Source organism: Phoenix dactylifera, chromosome 11 (assembly GCF_009389715.1).
Source record: "Phoenix dactylifera cultivar Barhee BC4 chromosome 11, palm_55x_up_171113_PBpolish2nd_filt_p, whole genome shotgun sequence".
Classification (NCBI taxonomy): domain Eukaryota; kingdom Viridiplantae; phylum Streptophyta; class Magnoliopsida; order Arecales; family Arecaceae; genus Phoenix; species Phoenix dactylifera.
This window is the reverse complement of record NC_052402.1, coordinates 7,463,393-7,469,461: the sequence shown is the minus strand read 5'-3', so window position 1 is coordinate 7,469,461 and position 6,069 is coordinate 7,463,393. Positions and strand designations below refer to the sequence as shown.

General features: G+C 38.0%; 1 protein-coding gene across 1 annotated transcript; it reads left to right on the top strand.

Annotated features, from left to right (window-relative positions):
• The first annotated feature begins 2,005 nt into the window (after positions 1-2,005).
• Positions 2,006-6,069, top strand: LOC103714481. Its single transcript, XM_008801749.4, has 5 exons — positions 2,006-2,605; positions 4,424-4,523; positions 4,611-4,746; positions 5,586-5,681; positions 5,752-6,069. The coding sequence occupies exons 1-5, from the start codon at positions 2,200-2,202 to the stop codon at positions 5,884-5,886; spliced, it is 873 nt and encodes a 290-aa protein (XP_008799971.1). The 5' UTR covers positions 2,006-2,199; the 3' UTR covers positions 5,887-6,069.

The window sequence follows — 6,069 nt, the reverse complement described above, 5'->3', positions numbered from 1 at the left end:
GCCCGCACGGATCCTCACATACTCTCCCCGTTCAAATCCATTCAAATCTAATCACAAACACCACGATCGGCTCATGGTTAGCCCTAATGAATCCGTGCTGTAGTGTCCCCTAGTCCACATTGATTATGGGCCGGATCCGCTCTAATACCATTTGTAACAACCCAGGACCTCACCCAAAATGGCTAGCCGGAAGGTATTATTTGGGTTCCTTGATTTTGTATAAGTATTCAAGATCTACAATAATCGATGTAGAACTAAACACACGCCCGCATGGGTCCTCACAGTATCATAAACCATCATGTTGTAAAAGTGCAATGAGAAAGAAAGTTTCACAATGGCCACTAGATTTTGGAGTAAAATATCCAGGTTGGTAGATGGTTTCTATATATCATTATTGGCAGCTGACATCCGGTCTAGCGTCAGTCCAGTGGAGTGGGGGTTTGGCGTTTAGGTTGCCGCCGTTTCGCCACGAAACTTTGCGGTCCAATAGATTTCGCCGGTAGATAGACCGATCGGAGGAAAATCTAGAGAGGATCAGTCTGCTCTTTGCTAAGATCTCCAGTTTTTCTTTCTCATATTTTAATCTGCGTTCTGATTTTTTTTTCTTGTTTTTTTTTACTGCACAGATCTCCAGGAAGGTAAGAAGAATTAAATAAAATGGGATCCAATGTAAGGTGGTTGGATTATAGTTAGGATTGGTTCAAGAGTTTTCACCATTGACAGTGTGCCCAATCATTACTTTCCGGCTAACTTCGAATCATCTAAGTTTTGAAAATTATCATCCCTCGCAACACAAATATTTGTTTTATATATAAAATTTTTATTAAATTTTAAATATTATGAAAGCATCATAATTTCTATGAAGAAGCATTTACAATCATTTGATTTATCTTTCAAACTAAATATAATTATGCTTTCAAGACTCAACTCTAAATTCATTGCCTCTCTCAAAAACTCGTAGATAATTCTTCAAAACTAGTATTTTTTTAAAAAAAGTTTTGTCAGACTTCCGTTTTCATTGGCTGTTTGACTCGAGAAGCTCATCATGATGATGAAATTTAAAAGAAGTCTTGGAAACCACCAGCTATTTTAACTCCTGTGCGATGTGGTACGACGATACTCTTAGCCTGATAAAATTTATATTTTTAGTAAAGTTAAGCTTTTTTTCATTTTTTTTAAAAACTATTTTTTTTATTTTTATAAATTTTTTTTTTTACATGAATACCCTTCTAAACATCGAAATTCGTATAGAAGAATTGATATTAGTATGTATACTCTCATCGAACATATGTTTTGCTATTCTGCTTTCTTTTATTCTTGTTTTTTGGATATGTATCCACGCCATGTAACGCCATTAAAAAATTAACTATTTTAAATTAAAATGACTAAAATATTTTTAATGGGTAGATGTGCAAATACAAACATTTATAAGACGATCGCGATGGAGAACAAAAAAAATAATTTCAAAATTTTATTTTATTTTAAATTAAAATAAATATGATTTTTATTTACGGTGTTAGAGGAACCGCTATATTAAGAATATTTATGCAAAAATAGTATTTTATGAGGTTATAAAAATAAATATAAATTTTAAAAATGTATCCACGTAAATTTAAATTTTTAGAAGAATTTTTTATAAACTATTAAAAAAAAGGTCACTCCTATATTTGCTTGTAAAAATAATTTATTTTAAAATTTTATTGTACCACCCCACTCCACTACAAAGAAGGTTCAAATTTACTAAAGAAAGAATATATAATACAGTTTGATATACATATAAAAGTGTTCCTGTAATATTTATGCTAGGATGATAATAATAATAAAATGGTATGAAAAGACTCAAATAAATTACTCAGGTAAAAAAAATTTATTTTTATAAAAAAAAGGTTGAAACAATTTTTTTTTTGTTATATTTTGTATTTTAAAGAAGTAAATTACTTAGGCAAGCTCCTCCCAGCAATAACAAAGATATTTTTGTCCTCAGAGGATAACTATCTTTTTGTCTCAAAAAAAATTTACAATTTTTATGCCCCCTGGTTGCGTACACTACCGTCTTCTCGCTTCGTTGACGGCGGCGGCGGCGGCGGCGGTTCGCCCGCACATCACGCTTTCGCTTTGACTACCGGACGCGTGTTTCCGCACCGGAATTCCATATACCTGCTCTCAAGTACCGGTAGACATTTGCTACGGCTCGCCGCGATGGAAGCTGTGACGTCCGCCGCCGTCTGCCCTCCCGCCTCCGCCAGAAGAAGTATCCAAGACTCCTCCCTCCTCCGCCACCACCTCGCCGCCTCCCCCCGCCCTCCCTGCCGCCGCCTCCCAGCCCTCTGCTTGCTCGGCCTCCCTCCTGCCCCCGTCCCTCGAAGCGGCCGCGGGAGGTGGCGGAGGGCCGTGGCCGCCTGCGCCTCCTCCTCATCGTCGTCGGGAGGGGATGGAGGGGCGGACGAGGAAGAACGAGGCGGGGGCGATGACGATTTCGAGCGGGCGCTGGCGATGGACGGCAGCATCCCCGGGAGCTCCCAGGAGTTCGTGCGGCGGGTCTCCTCCCGCGCCTACGACATGCGCCGCAAACTCATGCAGACCATCGATTCCATCAGCTATGACGGTATCTTCCCCTACCCCTCCCTCTTCCCCTGCTTCCGTCTTCATTTATGCAATTCACCCAATCAGCAGGTAGAGGAAAAAAAGGACGAACTTTAATCTCGAATTGGCTTCAACACAAGTTCGAGATGGTCTTTCATTGAAAAATTGCTGCTTCGATTGGTTGATCTAGTTCGTTCTATTGTGTTGTTTTCCTAATTCTCTTTCCTGTTTTGTGTTTCTTGATAAGTGGGAATCATATCACTGTGTGTGATGCTATCCTGGTACCAGCTCTAGGCAAATGAGATTGTCCATATGCTTCACTGCTTTCATTGGTAGGAGGTGATATAGTTGTAAGAGTAACCATTATCTGTGACTAGCTTGATGTGAGTAGCTTGTGCATTAACTAATCCATGGATATTGCATAAAAAATTAGCAGTAACAAAGATTTGCATTTTAAGGATGATAACTAATGCGAAGGATTTCGCTGCATGGGAATGACAATTGCAATGATAAAGATTGTGCTGAAATACCACTACACTATTGACCTCGTATTCAGTTGTAACCTAACCAGTATTTGTTCCTAGGTAGCAGCACTAAATGTATTGTATTTTGGGGCAACCTAAGATTTTTGGGGCCATAACTTGAGTTGTGAGTGTTCTGTTGGAGCTAAAGTATTTATGATATGGAGGGTTCCTCAAGAAGAAGCTTCTTTCAGATAAGTTATATGCCCTAGTAGGGTTTATTTTGACCAAATTGTTCTGGCCTAGAAGTGCTAGAATCAGACTATAACTTAAGTGTTTTGTGTTTTTTAAAGGTTAGAATCCTAATTGAACCAATTGTTCAAAAGAAAATCTAGATTTCTTAGGGTTTCATTAGTATGGCCGTACATGTAAGGGAAAGTCTATTCCCAAGAGATCGTAGATGAATCTGTAGTTTTTTGTTTTGTTTCATTACCTCTCTCTCTTATAACAATATAAGAGGAAAGTTTAGTTAAATAAAATATTAGAGAAAACATGGAAAATCGTAATAAATAAAAAAGTATAGGAAATTATAAGAAATAGAGAAAGGTATAGGATAATATAGAAGCGAAACTTCAAAACTCAGAGTGAAGATGCCGAATCTTTTGAAACTACGGAAATTGAAACTCTATCCAGAATATCAAACCTGAAACTGAGTTTTTAAATTTTGATTTGACCAAATACATGCTTTAATTTATATCAGCTATTTCGTCCTTGTTCTGAACTGGGAATCATGTAGCAGTGTGTAATTTTTGTGCCTCAAAGATAATAGCAATTTTCTATGTTAGGTCATCTCTACTTCTCTTATTCTTTAGACATAAACAAGTCCAGGGGTGCCTCAGTGAGCTACTTCCTACTCGTTTGAGTTAAATCATATGGCGAGCAAGAATGGTCACATTGCCCACCAAGGGGCCTTTTAGTTCATTGGGAGGCCCATCTTGTCCAGTGTTGCCTTAGATAGAAAATTAATTCCAACTCAAAGGGTTGGCTTCAAGCTGAGAACTAATTGTAAGATGTTCTTAGAGTTAGATGGTCTTGATCCATATAGCCAGATAAAGCCTGTTGGTTAAGAAATTTCATTATGTTCAAAGATATAATTTACATTCGTGATGTTTATGGACTTGGTTTTTCTAAGTGCTTAACCCTTGCACAATTGTGATATTCAGTTTCAGATAGAACACTGGAACTTGTTTTTTCCCCACATTTTCACCCTTTTAGATTCTAGAATTATTCAAAGTGCAATATGTTGCTTTCCCTTCCCAGAAATTTTGAGTCTCGGAAACATTTTACACTTTATAAGATTTTGTCCCTTTTCTTTCCAGTTTTGGATACCAATCCTTGGAGGGAAGACTCAAAACCAGTCTATGTGCTGACTCAAAGTGATAACCAGTTGTGGACTATGAAAACACGCAGGAATCGCAGGTCAGATTTGGTTTCCTGCACCATAGCTATTTAAACAAAGATATCAGAGACCCTACTGGTCTACTAATAATCTGCTACTTTATGCAGTGAAGTTGAAAGGGAGCTTGATCTGCTGTTCTCTAAAGGGGGAAAGCGTGGTTCAGCAATTGGCAGTAAAGCTAAACATTCAAGTGTTGGCACAAAGTTTCACATGCTTGTTGAAGATATCAGGGAAGGAGTGCTTGTAAGTATTGAAAACATTTGCTTCGCCATATATTTAGGAAAAAATTATGCATTGCTGACTGATTTTGACAAATTAAAGGAATTATCGTAGCTTCCTTCAGCATTAATGTGTATGGGTCTATAGGGCTTTCTGCATTTGCTGATAAGTACGGATTATTACTTCTGCTTCTTCTAGCACATTTGGAAAATCTATGTTTACCGCATTCGTGCAGTTTGCTTCTATAAGCAAATGTCAGGATTCTGATCTTTTAGTGTATTGGATATTTGGATTTTGTACATTATTTTGGAGTTTTCTGCTTGCACGAGGCCATTTGAAGTAGCAAACATATGGTTCTAAATCTCATTAGCAATTAAACTTCTAACCAACTTGCTCATCCTGTTTTATTAGTTTAGACTCTTGCCCTGAGTGTTGAACTTGCGGCAGCATATGAATGTTAAGCATCATATGCATATATCTCCAGCAGCTGGATTTGTGAGAGCTACGAGTCTGCTCCACCCCGTTTTCCTCATCTTCTTTTTTCTGATATTTTGGATGTAATCATGCTAGAAGGGTACGATGTATCCGACTTACCAAAAAAAAAAAGCATCATATGCATATATGGTGTCACACATATCTGGCTATTTGTTTGCTGTTGGAATTTTACCATGCATTCCAGGCCTTCTGGGTACTTTTACTGACTAATGCCTCCTGGGCATTCTCTTCCAACTATTGAAACCATAAAATCTGCATTCCATGTATTTTTCCAATCAAATTATGTACATAATGTGTTCTTGGTTGTGCAGTATGTATTGCTTTTCCTAGCATGCTAGATGCCAGTTACTGAAACCGCTTTCTTCCAGGTGTTTGAAGATGAGAATGATGCCACGAGATACTGTGACCTGCTACAAGGAGGAGGTCAAGGCTGTGAAGGCATTGCAGAACTAGAGGCCTCATCGGTAAGAATTTTACATACAAGTTTTGCAATTGTTTGGTTGAGCCCTAATGGATGTCCACATTCATCTCCAGGTCTTTGATATTTGTCACAAGGTGAAGGCTCTTGCTGTTTTGTTCCGTCGAGGAAGGACACCTCCATTGCCGAAAAGCCTAGAGCAAAATCTAAGAGCTCGAAAGCGGTCGCTAGAAGACCAGGATCTCGTGTAAATTATCGTATATTAAAACAAGCTAATTATTTCTAATATTGTATTTATCTGTGTTTAGTGCATGGACATGAAAGCATAGGTCTTTATTTTATACGCAATTGGCTACAGGAAGAAAAAATAGTTTAAAGGATTGGGGAACAAGTGGAGTAAAAGCTGATCTGTTGATTGGGTTGTGGTTGCAAAA

What these genes read in the sequence shown, in the direction of transcription:
- LOC103714481 (XM_008801749.4), top strand. Translation starts at nt 2,200, where the DNA reads ATGGAAGCTGTGACGTCCGCCGCCGTCTGCCCTCCCGCCTCCGCCAGA. An exon ending in CGATTCCATCAGCTATGACG is followed by an intron (nt 2,606 to 4,423) that starts GTATCTTCCCCT and finishes TTTTCTTTCCAG; the next exon opens with TTTTGGATACCAATCCTTGG. An exon ending in ATATCAGGGAAGGAGTGCTT is followed by an intron (nt 4,747 to 5,585) that starts GTAAGTATTGAA and finishes GCTTTCTTCCAG; the next exon opens with GTGTTTGAAGATGAGAATGA.